Source organism: Cydia amplana, chromosome 10 (genome assembly GCF_948474715.1).
Source record: "Cydia amplana chromosome 10, ilCydAmpl1.1, whole genome shotgun sequence".
Lineage (NCBI taxonomy): Eukaryota > Metazoa > Arthropoda > Insecta > Lepidoptera > Tortricidae > Cydia > Cydia amplana.
This window is the reverse complement of record NC_086078.1, coordinates 7,012,989-7,038,322: the sequence shown is the minus strand read 5'-3', so window position 1 is coordinate 7,038,322 and position 25,334 is coordinate 7,012,989. Positions and strand designations below refer to the sequence as shown.

General features: G+C 37.3%; 1 protein-coding gene across 1 annotated transcript in view; it reads left to right on the top strand.

Moving 5' to 3' along the window:
- The window catches only part of LOC134651327 (lysine-specific histone demethylase 1A), a 348,735-nt gene that overhangs the window by 322,505 nt on the left and 896 nt on the right, over window positions 1-25,334 (top strand). The window contains exons 11-14 of the mRNA XM_063506395.1: window positions 20,128-20,280; window positions 22,447-22,559; window positions 22,887-23,010; window positions 24,788-24,971. Coding sequence (XP_063362465.1) covers window positions 20,128-20,280; window positions 22,447-22,559; window positions 22,887-23,010; window positions 24,788-24,971 — 574 coding nt within the window. The remainder of the gene's footprint in view (window positions 1-20,127; window positions 20,281-22,446; window positions 22,560-22,886; window positions 23,011-24,787; window positions 24,972-25,334) is intronic.

Genomic DNA, 25,334 nt, shown 5'->3' with positions numbered 1-25,334 from the left:
AAACCCAAAATTTTAACCTTGGGATGAATATTCAAAAACACTGAATATAAGCTATTCTTGTTTTTTAAAACGTATTATATTTTCCTACGAAGTTTCAAGTCCCCTCTTTATAAATAAGGTGCCCAATACAACCTTTCAACTCCTTTTTTTCATCGCCAATTTAAGGGATGAATTTTCAACAATGCTGAAATGACTCGGTCAGATGAGGCAGTCAGTCATTCTATTCATCACACGGATGGCGCACAAGAAGCGAAACGAAGCTACATTTTGTTGCAGCTTATGCTATTATGATCCTAAATGTTGCCACTACGAGTATGCTCGTCTGGGGCCCATTTCTCGAACGGTATTAAACTAATATTATTAGTCCACGAACTGTCAAATCGTATGGGTTACCATGACAACACACTAATAGTACCTATTAGACTAATATCGTTCGAGAAATAGGCCGCTGCTCTCGTACGTTATACCCGTGCCTGTATTACAAAGTCAGCCCAGCGACACCCGGGTCGCACCAGCCGGCCGCAGCGACGCATCTACATTAAGATAATCAAATGTCCGTGCGTTCGTTAGTTAATTAAACACGATACGCCCATCGTCGCGATCGCTCCGATTAATGGCGTCAATTAAGCTAATCAACTCCTCGCGGATTTACGTCCGTCCACGACACGACAACCGTTTTAGGAGCTACATGATTTGATTGGAAAAATGTTGATTCGATTTTAGATATTTCAGAGGAATTGGTAAAAAAGATGAATAAATGTACATTAAAAAAAGTAGAGGTTCCTCTCCTATATCAATAAAGTAATCAGCTGCTAAAGTCGGTCCTCTGCTGAACGTAAGCTTCATTAATACTTGCGTCTTAGCACTAATACATTTAAAAAAAAATATAACTATGTATATTTTTATAACTAAGTCAAATTACTTTCTCTTTTTTGAGCTTCATCGCAGTAGAATCCCATTCATATATGATCCCATACCAACTATAAAGGTCATTTGGTTTTCTTTTATTTTATGATGTTTGTGCCTACCTAATTTTGATTTATGTTATATATGTAATACCTAAGTTGGTCAGCTAGGCTAGGTGTCGCGCATCGCGCACACGTTCTCTAATTCCGTCCATTGAATTCAAATTGCAGAGTAAAATGTTCAGTGCTATGTCCGACCGTGTATCGGGACAAAGCGCTTAGCTAATAACTTAATGCCTCTGGGAACTGGCAACTGCGTCGGCATCCGCTGCGAGCTGTCCGCCGCCCGTTTAAAATATCATACCATTTTGCATTTCAACTTATTGGCTCGTACATATTTCGCGATTGAATGTCCGCTTACCGATTTCTTTATAGCCTTTTCCCGGCGCGTTAGTTGCGTGTTATTGAATTGGCTCCGCTACTCCATTTACCGGCGAGCCATGAATATTCCGCATGTGCAACATATGCGTGGAGACCTGCTCGCTCCGTTCGCTCGTAGGTTTCGTTTTACGCTATTCAACTGTTTAGAGCGGAGCAATTCTGAGCGAATTGAAACGTGGTAATGACCATTGTAGGCGCCTCGCATAAATGCTCGTATTTGCATCGAAACGTGCTGGAGTGTATTACGTAGGTACATACTCCTCCGGATTGACTCTGAAAGCACCAAAGCTACTTATGCATTATTGCTATTGCTGCGACTAGGGTTTGAGATCCGGATATCCGGATATCCGAAATATCCGGATATCCGTCAAATCCAAGATCCGGATCCAACGTCTCATAGGATCCGGATATTTCGGATCTCACGGATCCGTTAAATATTGCATTGGTCGCGTTATTGGGGTACGCGACAACGTCATAAAATAAATACAAATATTGCTTCAACTAAACAGTAGTAACAGTAACAGTCTTAAAACGAGCTACCTGCATGCCTCCTGACTGGAATAAGGATAAATATTTGTATGTTTTAAAGTAATTGTTATTAGGTTTTCGCTCAGTCGCCTTTGGGTCGTCTACCTGGAACATCATTTTTAGTGCTTGTGCGTGTTGTTATCAGTGACTTTTTTGTGTTATCGTGTCCGTTCCCAGTCTTCTGTTAACATAAATAACATGTGCTTGATGTGCTGCTAACTGAGTAACTAATATTGATATTTTTTTCTCGTTATTAAGAAGCTGTAGCCCAAATTTCTTAATTTCCCGAAACTTTTGTAGTAATTTCACATTATTTTGCAGTAATTAACTGGATTTATATATACCTATAATGGAAGATTGTTGTAATGGGGACTGAATAAATGAGTTAGATACTTTTTCTAAGCCATTTTTTTCAATCTAACGACTGAAGGTATAGCTATTTTACCAAGGTAAAGGAATTACGTTTTTTAATAGTATAAATTATATCACACCACACCGGTATAAAATAATAAAAGTACATAAATGTAACTTTTTCTCCATTTTCTATTTTGTGAGCTTATAATGGCAAATTTAAGAAAAAACGCCGAAGTTAAAGCGGTGTTTTTAGGCACCTTTAGAATTAATTCTTCTGAGCAGATATATAGAAATAAATTTGCTTTAATTACTTCATTTTTGGCGTTTTCGGTTACAAATCGACTACGGCCTCCTAAAAAAATGCATACTATTATTAATAGGAATACCTAATTAAGACTACACTGAATATCTTATTATACTTATTTATATCGTTTTGAGATAATAATAATTATTATTAATAGTTGTAATTAACTAAAATATTAACATTTTACATTTTACTAGCTGTTCGTTGTATGTAAGTTGTAAATTTCGTCACCTTTCTTGATACAGATCCGTATTATCCGAATTATCCGGATATCCGGATCCGTCAAATTTTAATATCCGAAATATCCGGATCCGAAAAATTTACGGATCTTGCAAACCCTAGCTGCGACTCACGCAAAGTAGTCATTTTATGAATGTTTTTTTAAATGTAATTTGACCATAAAAAGGATGCGTGTATGTATTTATTTAGTCCGTTCCAATACTCCAGTAATCCTAACAGTGCACTATAAACGTATAATAAATAGTAACTTCTCACCATTTACGATTTGGCCACCTTTTAATAATAATGTCTTTAATATTCTTAGTACTCACAACTACATATTCAAACTATCGTAAAGTGTACTTAATCTAAGTGTAGATAACTACTTAATAAATTAAAATACCTATACTTATTTCATTCTAATATTAAGGTTATTTCGAACCTATTTTCTCTCCTGTTGCACGCTTGTTCTTGTATATATTTATAAATATTATGCTATATTTATCATAAGGGACGGACGCAAGTCTTCCCGAAAGGGACGCAAGTCTGTACCAGATTTTCCTCGAACTGATATCCGTATTAATCGATCGACGCCTTCGAAGACAGAATTGAAGACAGAATTAACTCTAACGGCATCCGGAAAATGGCTTGATTTTCTCACTACCCTCGTTTTTGCTGCGACTACATATTGGCAGTAAAGTAGGGGTCATATACTGAAGGAAAGGGGAGATACGCCTTATATTTGGAGCTATAATCAATACAGTCTTACCTGTTTGATATATTTTGTTGACATTAAAAAGCAAAAATGGTATCAACATTTAATTTTCTTGTACCTAGACGCTTTGTGTGATCGACGTGACGGTCGGGTATTAATTTTATATGTTTGATGATCTTTTAAGTTATTTATTGTATTTATCGTTTCCCACCAATTCGTTATGTAGAAAAATAGATTTCTTAAAAATACAATTTAAACACAATTTTTGGCATTGTACTTGGTACAAGATTAATATTATCACCTGTTTTATATGGTATATATGTACATTATGTACATACTTGCAAGATATCAAAACTATGTATATTAAAAGTGGGTTAAAATCGACTAGTAAGATATTGTTGCATGATTACAAGTGAAGATAACATACGGTGTTAATTATTCATCATAATTAATGAAATTTTAGAACACCATTACATTTTAGTGCATTAGTGTAATACTTAAAATAAATCTTTACTTACGTATAATGCGGCAGCTAATGTATCCACATTTCAAGAAATAAAAGTATGAACATAAAGAAATGTTTCCCAGCCCCATAGAAAGGCTTTTAGCGAACGCTACTTCAAAGCGGCCGTCTCGCGTACCAGATCATTTCACTTGCACTGAAGCCTTATTATTCTCTAAGCGTTTCTTTTGTCCCGGGAGATATCAATCTGCGGAGACGCCTACGGCTCCGGTCTTCACCTAGGTGTAATTGCTATACCGTATACGGAGAGACTGGTCTCAATACAACACACGTCTAATGCCCATCCAGAGAACGTGTCGCACCAAGACGGTATAACTGCCAATTAATTGCTGATACCGACTCTAGTTAAAGCTGTGCTATCGAAACTATAAATTTTGTTCAAGATTTGACGAGGCAACCATATATCATTGGCACCACATTTTTTTTTATTCATTAAAATACGTACATCCAATGAGTTATATGGTTCTAATTTATTAATTGCTCTTTGTCGAGTTGCGTGATTTATACTTATTAAATTTGTCAGTTCTACCCTCACACTGAAAATTATGATCTACGAGACTTCTAGAATATATTATATAAGACGACGTGACATTTTCTTTCTCTGTGTTTTAAAATGAGTTATAGATTTTTAGCAACATTACTTATTATTTGAATAAAAACAAAAAAAAAACCGTTTGCATCAAGAAATTCAAGAATATAAAAACTATGAACTACTAAATATGTATGTAAGTACTTTGTGAAGAAAGGGAAATGCTATAGAAAAGGACAGTCATTTATTCTGTCCCTGTTTCAGTTTTTGAGGCGTCAGTTGCATGCAAAAACCGTCTGGCATGGGACGGCCGCGTGACGTATGCATTTACATACAAAACCTCGGGATGACCGACCCGCAGATAGCGTGGCATATCTAATCGGGTCCGGACGTCTGTCAATCTCGTACGCATGCGTAATACCGGCTACTTTGTTTTTTTTTTTTAGATTATCGCATTGCAATCGTTATCTCTTTGCTCGTAGATACAATTTGTCTTACCTACTCAGATATGTATTAAGATTTTAAAAGTGAACTTTGATAAATTGGTTTTATTTACATAACATAACATATATACAATGTACAAAAAAGTAGGTAAACAATACAACAATTTGCACTTTCATTCAAATTTTACCGTGTTGCTTTTCAAATATTCTTTCACTCACAAATTTAACCTAGGTACATCACATAATAAATTAATTAATTTTATTATACTACTCAATCATCGCCCTCAATATAAGCGGCTAGTACCTAAACTCAGGTTTAAAACTGCTATTACATACTTGCAGATTAAAATTAATTTACATTTTCTTTATAATTTATAAGTACTGAGTATTCACTTGAAATTTAGTTTCTGTACACTAATTCAATACCCTTTACCGTCTCGTTCATGCATAAAGCAAAGATCCGTCTTTTTGAACACGGTCAGTAATTGAACGTTCGAGACTCCGACCAGATATTTTCAGTGCAATAGATTTTACGCGCAGCTGAATGTCCAATACTGCCATTCACTATCTAACGTCCACAGTCGAGACTTTTTTTGTGAAAACCAAATTGTACGATTAGAGGGTGCTATCGCTCTCACTCTTCAGTTAGAAATAAGTTAAGGACAGACTACGCGTACACGTTCCGATTCCGACACGTATTTTTTATTTGTCAGCTGGCTTACATTCCGGTGGTGGCACACGGATGTCGCTCAGATATTGTTTGACTAATGGTCAATCGTAAATACGACACCCACTTTCCATATTGTAGTTTTGACGTTCTATTGTTTGATTTGCGCTGTGTGGAGGGAAATATAGTATTGGACAAGTTTTATGACAGGACGGAATATGATCGGATATGTAGAATGTCGGTAACTTTGTTCGAAACAATTTGAAATCTTTTATTTGAAATGTTGGCTAGAAATAAATGATGATTTAATTTTAGGCTAGTAATTTGTTCGCATCACTAACATTAATTCTGTCAATATCCTTCAAGGATTTAATTAGTATGGAAAAATCATTTATTTACAAACAAGATATATACAGTGTATTACTAAAAGAAATTAAAAACTAGCTTAAATCTAAAATAGGCCCTTGAGGCATTGTACCAAGGATGCTGGCGACATTTCCTCGCTGTATCGCAATGCTGATACGTTGTGCGAGGTAGCCGCCAGCTCTTCGGTCACCAGTTACGTCAACCAGACGCTTCGCGATTTCTGCGAACAACTTTAATTAGTTGATTTTATGGAGCTCCGGCTATTTTCCGCATAGAAACGACGAGATCCGGGCCACAAATCTGCATGATAAAACGGAATCCTGAAATTGCACTGAGCACACATATTCACAATGGCCGTACAATTTGTCGTACTGCCCTGCCTCGCCAGAACATTACTCTTTTGGGACTTTTTCAAACGTTATTATGCTTTTTTGCTTCCTACAAAAGTTTCAATGCGTATTACTATTTAGAATTTGTTGTTTATATTTATTCCCTTTATTTATTTTCATTCTTCGGCTAGATTATTGAGTCAATTTTTTTAACAAGCAGTTTCGTCTGCGAGCGATATTCCAAATTTTATATTAAAGGAAAAAATGGAAAAAGTTACGCTTCCGGCAGGACTTGAACCCGTATCCTCCGCAATCCGTGCGTTGCTCTTAACCAATTGAGCTACGGAAGCCTACCAGGACATCGCAAATCTTTCCATCCCTTCCTTTATGCATACCCGCCATAAGGGTGGCGTATAGCTTGAGACTCCGGTGCCGTCAAAAGATGTAATCGTCTCTCGGTAGATGTCGCTATACGCCAGTATACGCTATATGTCAAAAACGAAATCCTGAAATCGTCATTGTACTCACATTTTCTTAATACAATATAATGAATTGATATTGATATCTTGCCTTCATAAAAAGCGTATTCGACCTACATTCTAACATTGCTCCTAACGCTCTGTAATATTCGCGTCTAGGTTGCATATTTCGCGGGCGGCGTCCGGCGGCCGGCCCGATAAGCCTCCTGATTTACGAGTTATAAACCGCGACACTTCCGCGGGCTTAGTTGGCAGATTTACACAATACGGACTGTTCCCCAATGCGACGGCACTGGCTAACGGGCTACTGACACGGGCGGGCCAACTTCATAGTTTTGTATCTATTTTTGTAGGATCAGGAAAACTTCCGCAGAAATTTAATAAGCATGGGATTCTAAATCAGGCTCTTGGTGGTAAAATATTAAAGTAATGAAGTTGTACTAATCATGCTTGCTGAGATTATGAATAGTAGTAATAATTAGTAGCGATAAGAGAACCAGTAGTGAGAATTCCCTACAAGTGTTTTTCTCTTCGCGCTGTCGCTAGATCATAGATGCTGCTTAAATTATTTGTAAGATATACAAGTCCTGATAATGATGATGATGTTCTTTTACCCAACAAGACTTTATATATCTGTCGTGTAACTGCATGATGTACTTGATCAAAACAACTTTTACTAAAAATCCAAAAATTGAGGAAGTCGCTTGAGAGACGATTAACCATCTTTATTAAAATTGCCTAAGCCAACATCTAAATTTCAATTCCTTAATTTAAATTGCGGTTCCCTAAATAAGTGTTATAATGTCACGAAGTAGGTTGCTCCTCTTTAGCTTGTAATCAAATTCACAAACGGCCCGCACTTCTTCAATGCTCTTTGCTAATATTTGCTTACGTCGGAGGAACATCGCACGAACGTAAAAACGAGCGAGATTAGCGACTTACCTAATGTAATGGAAAATACTTCAAAAGGCGCTCGTTTATAAGCTCGCCTTGAGTTGTAAGGCGCGGAGATATAGCGACGTGTTTTGTTCACGTATACATATAATGTTTTTTGTGATGTGCTCTGAAAAGGACGAAGTAGATTTATTTATATTTTTATAAGTTGATATATATGTCAAATTATACTTAGGTACTATTGTACGTCAGAGTCGTCAGATAACGCGTCCTGCTTCTATTTTCGCTCGAGGGGTGCTTTTATCGTGATATTGGAAAAAATCGTTCATGAAGTATGGAATACTTATATACCGAGAATTGCACTACGAATGAAAAAAAAAATCTCGTTTAATATTTAAATACCGAGGATCTATCACAATTCTGGTTCTCTTTTATTTAATTCCGGCTGGATAAATGTGACTGATAAGAAGATCAGGTTAAATAGTATGCTGATGAGGCTGATAAACGAAGGGAGTACTCAAATTCAGATTTATAATATTTATTTCATTTCAATTCTATCTCACGTGTATGTTTTGTACCCTTATGTTGAAATCCACTCGGTACCATATTTTATTTGCAAATCTAAATATGGCTCTATAATATGCAAACTTAGTTGTTTCAACAATCACATTTAGCTTCATATTGCCGGATATTACTCTTCGTTGAGACTTCGGTTAACTTTGATGGTCCCGTCACTCAAGCATGTCTCATTGTCTTAAATACCATGTATGTAGTTACAATATTTGCTATATTGTTGTAAAGGATAACAACATGTTAATGGAGAATGTACAAACAAAATCAACGTTTGATAATGGCTACCTACCCTAAATCAATGAAACTGTTACTCATAGACGCTCAATCCAAAACAAACATTAAACAATCTTCAGACAAGATTATACACTATAATATGTAGATAGTATGTTGGTTTTGTGCGCCTTTGTACGTGTAATATTCCGGTACATGGAGAATGTTTATGAAATAAAGGTAATAAACGCGCTTAATTTGCTTTAGTACGTAAACTTCATAATATCGAAGTGCGTCTTCTATAGAATTTAATAACTTGCGAGTGGCAGAAATGTTCGATATTAATTTCCGATATAACACCGATCCTTGACGGAGTCAGGCCACCAGGCTTTTTTCGTACTTACTATACCTCTCTAAATATTTTTGGATCATAATTTCAGTTCAAATGTGTTATTTCCAAGCAAAAAGTCCCACTTTGTTGCTTGCCATAAGGACGCTTTGACAGGTTATTCGTATAAAGATACAAGCAAATCTTGTCTTTATAGCGACCAAGTGGACCCGTTGACTAGACTTCGGCACAAATTATTATTTTCACTTTAGGTTAACAAGTAAGTAACAACGATCATAAATTCATAATCCAACTATAGTACTTGCTGGCTTCAAAAGTTTGGTGTTAGCTAAATATTGACAATTTATTATTAACCCGTTTATTATATTTGATTGCCATTATATGAAAATACTACCTACTGCCGTATTCGAACTTCAAGATATTCACAAGAGACGACACGTACTAGATCCATTCTAGATACGTTATAGTTTAGATTTCAACTAGTTCTCTATTGCAGCTCAATTCGGGCAACCAATGTCACTTTTACGTTGGATAGAGTTAGATATCTATTAGATGTGAATTGGATCTCTAACCCATATCTTGTGGAAATCGTTCAAGAGTATCTCCAGAATCGCGCAAATGTCAAATTTGACAGGTTAGATCTTAAAAATATCGTTATCGTATCTTGGTGATGTCTAAAAGATATCTAGTAGATGTTTATTTCAAAATCCGAATCGGGCCCCTACACTAGCTACTCATTCGAACCCTCCTCGATTGTCACAGCCTTGATGGTGTGCGAGATCTCCGATCTGCCTGCGCGCCCGCCGCCGGCCCGTCGGCGGCCGTCGCTCGCCTGACGTGCTGATTTACAAGGCAAAACCTTTTTGTCCGTGACATCGCCGACTTTGCACACGATGGAGACGTCCACCATCAGCTCGATCTGCTTTCGGCATCTTTTTAAACCGGTTAAATCCTATCGGACATTCAGGAGACAATAAAACTCCGCCAATAGTGAATACCTATTATTATTATGTGGGATGATAATTTTTCTTTACATTAAAATTGTTGAAATTTAAATGTCAGTAGGTAGGTATAGGTGAGGAAGGAACTAATGACATGTTTACACTTCTAATGTGTGCTTAAGTCTTAGCATAATATAGGAGATTCCTCGCCGTATTTGAGTTAATAACATAATTAGTTGAACGTCAAGTGGAGTATAAACTGATTAAGTAAACAATGTCGACGATGCAGCGTTAATTTGTGTAGCGATGAGATTCTGCTTCCGATAGTATGCATGTTAACTACAAGTGCTTTCCTCCATGGATACTTAACTATGAATTTAATTAGTAACTCACTAAGTCTTTATTAGCTTTAAAAACTCTTAAAAGTTAATGCCTGTGTCAGCGGAATTCTACGAGGAGTAATCATGAGTTTTTTTTATCGCTAAGCTAGCCAATTAAGTTCATGCGCCGGTACGTACCATTATACGATAAATGGCACCGAGATACGTGTCTGCGATACGTTTATTCAGATATCTTAAGTGTCAAGTCGGATAAAATCGACGATGTGTAGTGGCCAGCCGCGCATGAGTGATCTACTTTTAAACGACCATTTACGGAGCGACCGGGTACAAATTACCTAAAAGAACAACATGGCTTGGCTTTGCTTCACTGCCGCTCACTAACTAGGGACGGGCTATATGTAATACTTTATTTTATTTTGTCGTCGTTTCAGAAACTAAATAAAATCTGAATTAACAAACGCCTTTTCCCTTGTTTGTTTTTTCAGTTTTTTGACTATAGAATTTAGTAGAAGCGCTTGACAATCTTTAAAAAACTGCGTGATTATATTGGTTTACGTTACACATACACATGTAAGTATGTATCTATTACAATTATGTTTATATTAATTGCATTCGATACTCATTAGCTTTTTTACTAACGACCGCAATAAACCTGTCAAACGGTACCCACGATATGACAGATACGATATCTCCGCCGGTTGACAAACGTCGTCGCAGCGCAAATAAAATAAAAATTGAAAAAAATGCACGCAAATCACTTTTGGCAACCGGCAGCTTCGTATCGAAATGTCAGAGATCCGTCGGGCGTAGGTACTCATAAATTAAAAGCCATCATATTTGTTTTTCGTACGAGCGAGTAAATAAAATTCCAATCGGCGGAGCGTAACTTTGCGCGGTACGTAATCAACAGTTTTATTCGGCGATTCCGCTGCCTTGATTCCAAGCTTCATCCCTGTCGTGAATCGAGCTCGTTCTTCATTTGAATATCTTTCGCCGCGAATTCTTTGTTGATGTTGATTAAATCCAATGTGTCTGAATTTTTATTGTTTGTTTTATTGGAAACGAATTTCGTTGCTCATTCGGATTTATGAGCGGCTTATCATCTAATAAGATAATAAGACATCGTCAAGCCTAACTAGACAGGCTGCTAGTTAAAGTGGAGGGCAGTAATTAACAGGCGAGATCAACAAGCCGCTCAATGCTAATGGGGCCTTTCCACGTCAAAGGGCTAAAAGGCGTCGGAGCGCGTCTGTCCGAATAATGGGCCAAGTTGTAGTGCCCTTCTCGTACTCCGAGCTCACGCGACCTCATAGACCCTCATCAAACATAAGTCGATTAGCCTAAATTGTATGTAACAAGACCATGTCTTTTTTTAAAGAGGATTTTTAAATAAATGTAATAATGCAGTCAGCTGGCAAATAAACGTGTAACGTATTATAAACTGAAGTAAAATAATTTAATTTGTTCTAATACTTCCATTAGTATTACTTATTGTTTGAAATAGACGTACGTAGAGTGTTTTAAATTTAAATTTATGTAAACTCAGCTTAAACTTAATAATAGTAACATAAGATTCAAATAAAGTTTCATAAAAAGTATCTATTTTATTGCTGATTTGGGTTGTAAAAATGTTTTTTCTCATTGTCGGCCTGCCATCGCTCCAACCCTAATCATTGGCACGAGCCTAACTCAACGTAAAATGACAGTGTGGCATGGCATTTGATTTTGTGATCATTATAAAGCGCTAATTAACACATTACCTTTTATAATGAAGTGCATCAAGATATTCATTGACAGCTTAACAAATTTGTCTCAAAGCTTCCCAAAAAACCAGATGGGTCATAATTATTTAATTGATTATATCCAATAGAATATTAATTGATGTAAGTTGAATGAGGACAAAATTTTAATTTGTAACTGTTTTTGTGAAGTATTTAGAAATAAAAACAGCAATGTTATGGTTTGAGAATTAAATGAAATATCACGGAAATTGTTTTTAGTGTAATGGCAATACGTTACTTCTGACAGTTCTGACTACGAATAACTTAAACTTGTTCTGATGATCATAAAATCAAACGATTAAATGTGGCTGTACGATCTGAGAGGTTTTTGTGAAATGTGAATTATCGTGGGACCGAGTAGCATCGCCAGTTATTAAGTGACAAATCGTTGTACTATGTATAATATCGACCTATAGTATAACATTACAAAGATCGTATGTCAACTCATTAAGTACTAAAGTCCGGTGGATATCGAGAGTTACATTAGCGCTTAAAGATTATAGCCACGATCAAACTCATAAACTCACAATAATGTTCGAATTATACAATAAAAGAACTGTTTGTTTAGCATAATCAATATTTACTATGAAAAGTCCATAATTGTTTGATCTCGATAAGAGTAAAATATTACGAAGAAAATGAATTTAAATAATACTTTACTTTTAAATTATGTGTTAAAAACTGAAACAGCATAAATTATTGTAGCAGTTAATTAAATTACGTTATTAAATGGTAACTGTTGAAAGGCTGGAAAAATTAATAATTACATTTTAAAATACGCCGTAGTTTTTCATTGACTGTTTGAGTAATTAGCAATCGAATGGAGGCTCGAATCCAATTGTTATGTTTGTCAATTCAATTGTTAATTTCTCATCGTGAAGGCGCGCCGGAGTGTATTGTTTCAGTTCATCCATTTAAAATTATTTTATTCACGGCTTTTGTTTCATAATTTTCAGTTTAAAATTTCACTCGGACTAATAAACCTTTTTTATTAAATCATTATGTATCTGTTGTTCTGGCTGCAAAATTAGGTACTAAATTACCGAACATAGGCCTGCGGGCTAGATTTTATTTTTGAAGTTGCGGGTCGTGAAACTGAACCGTTTTATGTTAATTTCATTAATAGGTATAAGTAGGACAATTTACTAGTAGAACGTTGAGACAAGAACTCTTTAAGCATGCAACACGTATCGCTCCGACGTTTTTTCGCTACATTAATCTTGTCCACTAAGCGTGGCCCCTGCGTAATTTATTATTAGTACATTCGCAAAATATACCTTTAATTACAGCTGTTTGTGCTCACCGCCACGTAAAATTATTTAAATTACGCTTAAGTTAATGTTCTTTGGGGAACGAATTGCCGAATATTTCCCCCCGTGTTGTGTTAATGGCCGATTCCTGAATTAAATTCGACGGTCGTTAATTTGAGCACACTGCCTCAGCATAAACAGGCTTATCTACAAAAGTAATGACCTAAGTTTAACTTTATTCCCAATTCTCATCACACAGGGTTATGCAAATCGCGAGGTTGGAATTGTGTGCAGGAATCTTAAATGCTTCAACCTGCTGCTGCCCTTACGGTAATGGCAACAGTTTTACTTTTTGGTAAAAGTAAGAGGAATACCTATATTAAAAAAAAAACAAGCAACAACGGTTGCACTCCGGGAGACCGACTTCTATCGAGAAGTGAAAACTCACCTCACTATGTTACCGACGCCCGGTAACACGATACATACGTTTAGCGGAGGTATTCTATTTATTTATTATATATTATTATCATTCTCAAATAAGATCATACTTTTTCATTGACATGTTTATTTACATACTGCCATGACAACGTCAAATTATTTGAACATAGGTAAAGAGTCTTGAAAAGGAGTCCGCAACATAAATGTCAAATAACATTGAGTTTTTCTTTATTGATTTAAATGCTATCTAAATTATGAGTGGCCATCCAAACCTTACGCCCCTTACGGTCACGTGATCGCCTTACGCTGTCTCGAGTTTGGGCACTTTTTGAGGTGGGGAAAAAATGATAAACTCGAGACAGCGTAAGGCGATCACGTGACCGTAAGGGGCGTAAGGTTTGGATGGCCACTCATAATTTAGATAGCATTTAAATCAATAAAGAAAAACTCAATGTTATTTGACATTTATGTTGCGGACTCCTTTTGGCACTGCCTTTTAGACTGGGCACTTTTTGAGGTGGGGAAAAAATGATAGTCTTCACTTCAAAAACATATTAAAATTTTACTTGTCCCATTGTTGTGTGTGACCTTGCACTCCTTGCAGGTATGACTTTGTTAAAGGTGTTCATTTAGTATATATACGTTTTGCAATATATTCTAGGGTGAATAAGCTGTGTCACAATGACATTTTTTAACTGAAACTTATTTTAGCTCTTCTCAAAAAAACAGCGTCTGGTTTAAAGCTTACACTTACACAGTCAATTGTGGTAACGTGCGAGCCGTTTCACCAAACAAGCTTATTGCTTGATGTGATTTGATTTGAGTAGCAGTAGCTTTTCGTTAGTCTTTTGGCTTGATAATGTTACAATTTCTTACTTAACTAACTAACTTATAGGCGACATTGTTTCTCACTGTCTGCAAACATAAATGTAAACTTGCATCTAGTCTAGAGACAATGTAGTACCTACATACGTATGAATTTAAAATTCCAAACTTAGGCAGATGTCAAATATGAAAACTGTCAATATGGATAAACATGATTGAAGAACCGAAAATAGTATTTTCATTCTTATCTTGATCTAGCAAACGTTTTAGTATGTATTATACATGTTATTTAACTGGCCTGCTTTTCGTGGCGACCGAAATCTCAAGCGGGTGACTTTAGGTGCGTAATATTATGTACCGACCGCCACATTATTGATCCTTTAAAACTTATGTTTCATTGATTTGACACAGGAAACAATACATATTATTTTTTAATTACCCCTATCTATTTTACCCCTCTCATTACCCAGAATACTATTACTTATATCTTAGGCAAGCTTTGATACATATAAATAGAAACAGGATTTCTAATTTCCACATGTTGGAATTGCCACATTGACTTGAAAGCTTAACATTTGCGGCGATTCTAAAACATTGTTACGTTACGGCACCGTGCAGGTGGACGGTAAATTGGCAGGTCTTTCGGTAAACCAGACGTCTTGTTAATGCGACTTGTATGTTGATTGGTCTGGCTGTGCATTCTCATTGGGTTTGTGAACGCTTGTGAATTATTTCTGGGGTGAACAAGTGTAACTTGACCGCGGGGATCTTAAACAACTATTTAGGTATACACAGATTACTCAGATTACACAGTCTCGAAGCGCTCTTTTACTGGTTTTCACGAGCGATCAAATCTTATTCTCTCGGCAAGCGATTTGAATGACACGTTCTCGAATTCTGCTGCATTTCGGCAAAGTGTGTTTGCAAGGAAAGACGTAAGTAACTCGTTATTAAATAACGTAACTTTTCTAGTGCTTTGTATTTGAGAATGCATCCGTTTTGCTAGCCAGGATCAATGCGTACGGGGTATTATTTGTGTTTTAAGTTTTTTACTGAGTGAGAATACCACTGTCGGACTCGGGAAGTCATATTTTTTTAATGATCGAGTTTATGCACAGGTTTATAGTTTCTGAGTTGTTAGCGGTAAGGTAAGTCATTAAAAATGCGAATTGAATTAACGGTTTAAATTGACGGAGTTCGTAAGGTAGGTAAATTGCGGTGTTTAGACTTTTGTTCGCCAACACAATCATATTTTTCTGCATTTCATTCGCTCCTGTTATTTACAACCTTTACTTATGATTATAATTAAAAGGTAATTGGGTAAGTATTTGTAAGTACACCCAAGCTGTAACGTAGGTAACTCAGAAAAACTATTTGCACGCATCATTTTATCCTGGTAAAAAAATTCGTTGGCCAGTACTTTCCCCAAATATTAATTTGCTCTAAATAACTTAATTATTACATAAAAGTACAAAATAAAATTTTGCACCAAATTTAGTTGTTTTTATTTATATGCATGTAAACATGGTGCTTTATTTCCTATGCTTTCGAAGATAAATAAAAAAATAGCAATCATTAGATTATTTGTTTGTAGATGATACTTGTTGAAAAATAGGCTTTGCTCGGTGGAGTGGAAGTCAAGAGAGCCAGAGGGTTTTTGGCAAATATATTAGTCCGACCGAAATAAAAGAGCTCTTCAAGCGAATTCCATCAGCGGACAACAACGATAGATCTTGAAGAAAAAACCTCCGGACTGCAGAACTACTAGGGCCTGGCTAAAAAAAAAATATGCAAAAAGGTATCGCTCAACCTTGGGTTATTAAAAATTTGCTTGCGAAAATAAAATCGAATCACAGCTTTTTCGTAGGTTGAAGATTAAAAGATTAAAGTTATCTGGTCCATCAGTAGCGAAGTTAAGTAGTTGCCGTGATCACAGTAGACAGGAGTATATGCCTTAATTAACCAAACGGATTGGACCGAATCGAATGCTACTAACGACCGTGAACGAGCTTAATTCTTGCTGTCTAAATAGTGGATGGAGCTCTTTGATAGCACTGCATTAGTTAGAGGGCTGTTACCTACATTTGATCAACTGATCCATAGTAAATCCATAAGTTATACATAATTATTATGTATCATGGCAAATGAAGTATTAACCTCTTGATTGCACTGCATAAACCTACTTTTTTGACTTTTTTTTATCGAAGCAGATGAATATATTTATAATATTTACATAGGTATTATACATCAAATTTTATACGAAACCTAATGTCACCTGGGGCATAGTCCCCAGGACACTGGCCGCATTTCCCCGCTGTATGGTTAAACTTAGCCTTTGGGCAAAAAATGACCCTGCTCGTAGGTCGCCAGACACCCCAACAAGTTTTCGGGAAATATCCTTTATTAATGTTTTGGTGTCTGACGACCAAGGCCCAAAAGTCTCGACCGCAAGTGCCGCAAATTCGTAATTATTTTTCAGAAATGCGTATTTACGGCACTTGGCAGTCTGGGCGTCGTCAGCCGCTGCACCTGGCCTTCTGGCAGAGCGCCGGACATGGGACGGGGCCAGTGTGTCTACACAAGTCACGTCCCATGCCAAGGGCCGTCCCAGAAACCAAGGCACGAGCGTACATCCGTCGGGTCTTTTACCGTCCGCCGCGGATAGACCTACTGGCTCCAGGGTTGCTGGTATAGAAGCCGTGCCGAGAGCCCTACGGATGAGGTCACTAAGTGCCCCGTTGCACTGCATTACACCATTCCACTGTCCTATAAACCCATAAGATTTAATAATAAGTATGTCAAAAAGGCACGGCGATGGTAGTTTTAAACTTCCTAAATAAATACTGTTAATATGCCCAAGCGTAAAAATAATTTCTTGAGTAAAGCGAAGGGTGAATATTATTTTGATACAAACCATTAAAATTATTTAGAAGTTCTTAGAAAATGGTTTCACTTGCTTCAAATCTTTTGTCGGTACCTATAAATTGATTTTGTTTATTTTCTTTTAATCTCTGTAGACGGTAAACAAAAATGTAGCGTTTCTTTCTCTCATGTACCTACCTATCTGGTATATTTCAATTTATAAGTTAATCTCTAGGCAGACTTTCAACGGAATCAGTGAATGAAAAGTTCTCAAATTGGGGTATGCGCATTTGTCCCTAAACATATTTCAGACAATTTGATTAGACACAACAGGCTCCGTTATATTTAAATAATAGTTTAAGTTAAATAAAATAACCCTCAGGAATCGCACGTGGGTCTAGAAGAAAAAACGTACAAGTCATATAGGTAAGAAACGAATAAATAAAGCCTATGAATGGCCTTTGGCTCATCCATGCATCACAAAATGTAGCTAATATGTGATATGGTTCACAAAAGCTTTCCCCAGCAGTCCAGCACATTCCTATTGTCTGTCCCAAGCGGACGCGCCCCAACAATGTACCATTTAACGACGGCGACTTGTCGCCGCAACTGGCTGCAAGCGCAAACAGCCCGAAACTGAGTCGCGATAAAACACCCGTATACAGCCCTGGGGTGCAGTACTAGCTCTTAGACAGTATGGTGACTTGGTAACTTGCATATGCAAATATATTTAAATGTCGAACTACAACGATGATGATAGAAACAAATCTTTGTAATCATTAAACAAACTCTGCTATCCAAAAATAAACAACAGTTCTGTTATATACAAAAGTACTGACAGACAACGTACAACCACCGTTGAAGGATTTAAATTTGAAACATATATTCTTTGAATATTGTAACGCTCTGCTTAGAAATTAGTTATGAAAATTTATATTGAATTGAAAGTATAAATAAATTTTCAATGGGTACAAATTTTTAAAACTCATTCATAAGTGAAAAAAGCCGCAGGCGGAGGCTAACTTAAGTACCTATAAGTGTAAATGTGATTTTGACCAAATGCAGGATACTGTTTTTAATTATATTGTGTATGCAGACTAACTAAGCAACCTATTGTAACAATATAACGGGATTAGCTCTATATATAGTTAAATTAAGAGGGTCTGAGTTCGTTACGGCTGCGACAGTAACGATACATTACAGTGTTACTTTGTTTCGTTACGTAATGTAGTCCTCATATTATGGTTGAATAAATAACTTGGCTGGAGATTTAGGCTATAGATCTAATTTAGAAAGCTTTGGATGCGTTCGATAGTTATGGTTTTGTGACTTTCAGTTTACTTCCTTTTGTTTATAAATGGCAATTAGAAGCTTCTATTATTAGTTAATTTTATAGAAATCCGTATTATTTTGATGTGTATAGAATTGAATGCTAATAAAAAAACCCGTCTTTACGTTACCTTAATTTAAATTATATTTAAAATGGTTTCAAATAAGTAAGGGAAAGGCCGGCTCTCTCCATAGGCGGCGGTATTTGCTTACCATCAGGCGATTCGTCTGCTCGTTTGCGTTCTATATATAGTAAAGGACGACTTTTTTCTTTTATTCGAACTATTGAGTAAGGTAGTAAGCTCCTATTTTTTTTTTAATAATAAACAAAACAGAGTTTAACATTTTTCGTAATATGGCCCGGAAAAGCCCTTGTTCATGTTGTCTTTTATGAGTTAAAATGTCATTTTAATAATTTGTCCTTGTCTGCCATTTTGTCATTTGTGCTCGTATAGGTAAGAGTGAGACCAAACCTAATTAATTTCAAGAGGCAGACTCGTAAGCTTTATTTCAGTAAGGTCGAGAGTCAAATCAAATCTGATAATTATAAGTTTATTTAATTTTTAGTTACATAAGTTTCAAATTGAAATAAATTTGATTACAAAGTAAATGTATCCAAATATCTATAAACGTCATAAACCTGAAAGCTTTTGATTTGTGAAATACTTCCAAAATAATATTACATTTCTTCTTTCATCTCAGTCCGCACCAATTTAATTGGAGTAAGAAATCCACTTAAAGTTATTAAAGCACAATAGAAGTACGTCCCCGCTATCAACTTAATTGAAAGCTGCGTTGCGGTCCCAGTTTGTATGCACTCTTGTCAATTACTTTACCTAGAACTGTTTAAGTACGAAGTCTGGGGATTAGGGAAAGAATATCGCTTATTTAAAATTTACTTTGTTAGAGTGTTCAAGATCCGTCAACATTTTGTTTCAAAGGAATAAAGTAGGCACGGCCGCGTGATGCTTGTCAAGTTGTCGCACAAATATAAGTATTTTGACTGCCTATATTATTATTATTATTAGGAGCCCGCTGGGCAAAGGCCTCCCCCCACTTTTTCCAGTCCTCCCGATCCTGTGCAGTTTCTGGCCATTCCTTTAAAAAGGAGTCTAGCTCGTCTCGCCATCGCCGACGTGGTTTGCCAACTCCTCGTTTTGAGCTGGGCTGCCACTCTGTGGCGATCTTGGCCCGCAGCTCACTCGGCATTCGGCAGACATGACTAGCCCAGTCCCACTTTAGCTTGGCCGCTTTCCGAGCTACGTCGACTACTTTTGTTCTGGAGCGCAGCGTGATGGTGTTCCGGATACGGTCCATTAATGTCACACCTAATATGCTGCACTCCATAGCTCGCTGGCATATTTATTATGTATTTAACTGTTTGCCTATATTATTAGGTATTTAGCTATTTTATTGCCTAAAAGTAGCGCATTTATCTATCTGTGTGCGTTTTTTTACTCATCTACTTATACCTAAACAGTAATATTATTTATTGAAAAGTCGCATAACGCTGTGATTTTGTTTTGTTTCAGTTCGCAACGGTTACTCTTGCGTCCCGGTGGCTCTCTCCGAAGGTCTGGACATCAGGCTGGGCACCGCAGTCACCGACATCCAGTACGGCGGCCCCGGAGTCACCGTCAAGGCGGTCAACCCCCGCAACCAGAGCCAACCGCAAGTGTTCAAGGGTAAAGCTAGTTGCAAAACTCGTTAAAAACTTTCTGCGGTCAAATACGAAATCCAATCCACCTCTATCAGCATTGAAAGTGCCTAACCTAAGCCAATAATAAGTCTGTTTATGAACTCCTAATCTCATAAAGCTCACGCTTGAAATATCTTATTGAATTCAACTGTTTTTCATTACGGTGACGCTTCGGAGTTGCGGTGTTTATAATTTAGTTCTCATGTATCCAAAATTGGATCGGTGGAAGTGAACAGTTAATGAAAAGCAACTTGATATCGACTTTACCTTCCGGCGCCGCCGTGTTATTATGTTTACATTTGCGGGCGAAAAAACCGAACTCCGGCGCCCTCAATATTGAAGTGAAAAACAAAGCAAGAGCACGTTGTCACGATAATGCGCGTTATGAGAAAAATCCACAGCAACGTCGGCTCCTTGTCGTTTCTTTGTCGCGGAATGATTTGCAATTCTAACGCGTTAATTTCACTTTGACGACGCGCAAAAATACGGTCGGGCCTGTGTTGACCCGGCGGGCCCGATCGACCCCACTCCCTCGCCGGAGGCTCTTCCGCCGTCACTGATCATCTACCTATTAGACAAAGCATATAAGATGACTCTCGGTCAGCACTCATTGGTATGAAAGCTCAAATGTAGGTAGGTAAATCACTCTTAGTTGTTATTTTTCATTGTTGAATTTAGACTTTCAATTTACTCCTTAGTAAGTAAGCAACTCCTGAACTCTGTACGTAGAGCCAGGACGGATAGGCCTGTGAGAACTTGAATTTGATCGGCCCCAGGATCGGGATATGTTGTTACGGTTGCTCACATTGTCGATCAAAATAATCGAATCAAAGGAATCGTGAATATCGTGATCACAAAATATAGCGTTTTTTTTAACTTTTTGACAACACAAAAAGCCCTGTGTTGTCAAAAAGTAAAAAAAAAACGCTATTCACGATTCCTCGTTAACGCTATGAATTGCGGAGTCTTTGTGAGGCAGTCTATGTCCGCCACATTTGCATACGGGCGGAGTCTATTGTGAAAGCCAGTTAGACGTTTAGGAGGCGGTGCGCGCTATTTTTGCCTAGCACCGCTAGCACGTGTGGTTGAAGAGAAATAAGTGAGCGATTTCATAGAGTTCGAAGGAGACTATAGGAATTATGCATGAGGAAGATTTTAATAATTACAAGTTCTAATATATTTAAAAAAAAATCACTTGTTTATTTTTTTACTGCATCGACAATTGTCGGGTACGTTTAAGAGTTAATTTATCAGAAAAAATCGAAATATAATGTATCTGCAAATACGGCCCTGAACATTATGCACAGTAACTAGGTTGTCAAGCGCTAACATTTGAGAACGCCATCTACTTCAGCTGTCGATAGCGGGTGCAACATCTTGAACTTACTCCTTTCTTTGTCCATGTTCTAAGATATACACTTTATTGGAATGTCGCGCGTTATAGATCTTATAGGTAGGTGAAGTCGGTCCTATCTCTTATCAATGATACACAAATGTTGACACACTGCTCCATCATACATTCTGACAGTGTAATAAAATCACAGCAATCTTTGAACAAGCGCCGCTGCAGGCCGCAGAGTAATCAGCGTGAAAGCCCCGATCTGTGGCCTGCACACGCGCTCTCCACATACTCAATTAAGAGCGCTTTGTTTGTGGAAACCTTAGTTTTCTGGATCTACTTATACTTAAGAGCGATGAACTTTCTTGAAAAAGGAAATAATAATTAACATGATTAAATTAAAACTACTAAAATCTATCACCACGGGCATTATAAATATTATACTAAATTACCCAAGAAACCCATTTTAAAACAAAATATGTTACGTCTGTGGACAATAATAATTAACAGCTTGTTGAAAAGTAATGATTTTATCACGCAAGCTAATAGATAAGTAGTACTCTTTATGCAGTTTAATCAAAAAAATAGGCTTTATATCCTTTGACGTTGGGTACCTGCTGCATGTAGGTATTATTAAAAAATTGTGGGTTTCACCCGTATTACGTTTTCCAAAATTCTTTATAAATCTCCATATAGATCGAAACCGTTTGAAATTGAGACAGGCGCCTCTGGTTACAACCGAGGAACCTTCTTTTATAAGGAAAATCGTAGAATCGAGAACGGAAAAGGAAATTCACTTGACTTTTTTTTCAGGTGATGTGGTTCTTTGCACTTTGCCTCTCGGAGTCTTGAAAGTAGCTGTGGCGAATAGCGGGCAAAACCAACAAAACTTCGTTAATTTTGATCCTCCATTACCGGATTGGAAGGTGAGACTGTTTGTTTTTTATTTCTTTAAGTGCCTTAATTGTGGCTTTTGTTGAGTAACTCTGACATATATTTTACACACCAAGCAAGGAGGATAATGTTGTCCCAAATTTCTCCAATATTTAATTATGTACTTACCTAAGTTTATCATTGTCTTGTTTCGAGGTCGATATTTTTTACGATAAGTATCTCAAAGAAACACTGAAAATATTTTAATATGTTGGGAACGAAGAGCATCAGAAATCACACTCTCGAAAACTGTTTTTCTAACTCGTGTTTACATAAAATACCTAGTAATACATGATGGAATTTAAACTGTTTAACTCTAGGTGGCTGCTATCAAGCGTCTGGGCTATGGAAACCTGAACAAAGTAGTGCTATGCTTCGAAAGAACATTTTGGGACCCCAGCGCCAATCTCTTTGGACATGTTGGCACTACGACAGCGAGCAGAGGTAGGAGCACAGTAGTTATTTTGAAAATCACAAACTGATTGTGATTCTTGGTCATATTTAAAGGTGCAAAGTGACATTATGCGCTGAGAGTGATGTTAAAAGCTTGAACAGTAGGTCACCAGCATGTTTCATATTTATCCTAATTGCAATAGTTACCGATACTTCTTACTTCATCATTTACATGTTTTTACCCCTACATATTTTCTTACATGAAGTGAACGATTGCAGTACTTATATTAAATTATCAATAAAACATGGGAAAAATATATTGAATCGCAGCTAGGCGGAAGATTGTTGTAGCAGATAAACGAGATGCACATTCATCGGTCTTTATTAAACGCGCAATCACCATGATCCTCCGAACTGCTGCAGCTCTCCGAAGTGCATGTTCGCGACAAACAACCGACTCATCAATATTAATGCAGCGCCTGAGGAATCTCCGCAAATTAACCCTTCTTACACCCCACTAGTACACACTCTCTCGTAAATCATTATACCGTGTAAATAGTGTAAAAGTTTCATACAGAAGGGCCGTGATAAAGAATTAAAAGCTGAATAATTAACGCTACCTGCGGGAACCCGGAGGGCGACTGACGATAAATCACTTCCAGAGTCAAGACAAGCTTTTTTACGTTCTGGTTTAGTTCACCTCCTTACCGTCTTTGTTGTGTGCTCTGCTAACTTCATTAAACCCCCCTGCGCCGTGGCTGGGAATGCCCGAACAATGTAAACTGGCTTTTTTTAAATAGTAGCCAATTTAACATTTTCGGGCTCGGTTTAAGGAGGTTGGATATCTAATAAATTGTTATCGCTCGTGTCGTCTCAAGAATTATGTGAGAAAATAGTGTCCGCAACGATCCTTTTAACGTCAGCTCCATCCACAATTGTACAACTGTGCTGTTTTGCATAATTGTTTTATCCCATCGACCTTGTTCGCCTTCGTCTACGATAAGCTCGTTAAGAACATTCTGTCTTGACGGTAAAAAGTTACGTAACACGTAATAAAGTTAATGTTAAGTAATTATTAACATGTATTTAATGTGTCGGAAAAGCTGAGGTAGCCCAGAGATGGTACACTGATCTGTTTGTTTATTGGATGGCTGACTACAGTTAGTTAAAATGTTTATTTGTAAATTACGAAACTTGGAGGAGGCCTCGAGAACTAATTGGTGCCAACCGTACAAAGCGAATATTTATCCGTCCTCGCGTTTTCAGTAATTATAATTACCTATTTCAATTGGGCAATAATGTTTTTAATCAATATCTGTATATGTTCCAGGAAACCATTATGTCGATTATTGAACCGAGAAAAACGACTTTAAGTAAGATTTTATATAAATGTTCACTTCGGACCAGGAATTGTCAGTGTCAGTACAATAACCAGTCCCAGTGGATTCAATCCGGGAAAACAGCGGGGATTACATTTTTCCAATTATCTCTTGATTTTAAACTATATTAGGTTGTAGAGATTATATTTTGTGGACTTTATTGTATCTGTGCGCTTTTCGAAGAGTCTTCAAAACTCCAAAGTCCAAACCCCTTTTGGCCCTTTTCATTATAGCTGCTTATGACTATTCGTTTTGGGATTCGTGTAATTCCGAGTACTAACTCCGCAATGCCTGGTAGTTCTGAAATTATCCAATCAATTTCTTTATACCACGTCGGTGGCAAACAAGCATACGGCCCGCCTGATGGTAAGCAGTCACGACGTCTGCAACTCCAGAGGTCAGTGCTTCTAATGATTTCAAGCCTTGCCCATTATACTCTTCGGTTGCAGGCGAGCTGTTCCTCTTCTGGAACCTGTACAGCGCGCCGGTGCTGCTGGCGCTGGTGGCGGGGGAGGCGGCGGCCGTGATGGAGAACGTAACCGATGACGTCATCGTCGGCCGCTGCATCGCCGTGCTCAAGAGCATCTTCGGCCACGCGGCCGTGCCGCAGCCCAAGGAATGTGTGGTCACCAGGTAGGTATATTAACAACTAGCCGTTCGTGTAGAAGTCGTCAAAAACCTTCAACCTCCTGACAACAGGAGTGCTAGCCACTATAGAGTTGTAACAGGATTCCAAGTTGTATTTTCAGGGGTATTATTCGACATTACATTAATCGACAGAAAAACACGGAAGATTGTTAGTTCAAACCTCCTCGGCTGCGCTCAGTAAATACTAGTAATAATTCTGGTTACGAAAAAAATACAAAAAGAGGTACAAAGGTTAGGTCCAGTATTTTGGACGATGCCGAATTAAGGGTTTATGACTCAATTCAGACCCAAAATCGTGCGTGTTGCCTTATTCTATTCATTACAAAACGGGTTCATTTGCCTTTGACA